Source organism: Cariama cristata, unplaced genomic scaffold, assembly GCF_000690535.1.
Source record: "Cariama cristata isolate BGI_N322 unplaced genomic scaffold, ASM69053v1 scaffold22438, whole genome shotgun sequence".
Taxonomy (NCBI): domain Eukaryota; kingdom Metazoa; phylum Chordata; class Aves; order Cariamiformes; family Cariamidae; genus Cariama; species Cariama cristata.
In genome coordinates, this window is record NW_009629683.1 from 1 (window position 1) to 303 (window position 303).

Consider the following 303-nt stretch of genomic DNA (forward strand, 5'->3'; position numbering starts at 1 on the left):
CCCCGCAGCAGCGCATGGCTCTTAGCAGGGCCCAGGCTGAGTGGGGCCAGGGCCAGGTCTATGTCCTGCAGGTCGGAGGAGCCATTGAGGTGGGAGAGCAGGTTCTTCTGCTCCAGGACAGCTGCCTTTTTGGGGAAGTCGTTGACATCCAGGTTGAGGTCATAGACGCTGAAGCTGGCCCGGATGGAGTCCTTGATGGTGTTCTTGATCTCCTGCAGCCGGCTGCTGAGGAAGCTGTTCACCCGCTCCAGTTCCAGCTCTGGCCACTCCAGCAGCTTCTCCTCTGCTGGCTCCCTGGCCTGG

General features: G+C 61.7%; 1 protein-coding gene across 1 annotated transcript in view; it reads right to left on the reverse strand.

Moving 5' to 3' along the window:
• Positions 1 to 6: 6 nt before the first annotated feature.
• The window catches only part of FAM193B (family with sequence similarity 193, member B), a gene marked incomplete at both ends in the record, with an annotated part of 5013 nt that continues 4716 nt past the window's right edge, over positions 7 to 303 (reverse strand). The window contains one exon of the mRNA XM_009705274.1: positions 7 to 299. Coding sequence (XP_009703576.1) covers positions 7 to 299 — 293 coding nt within the window. The remainder of the gene's footprint in view (positions 300 to 303) is intronic.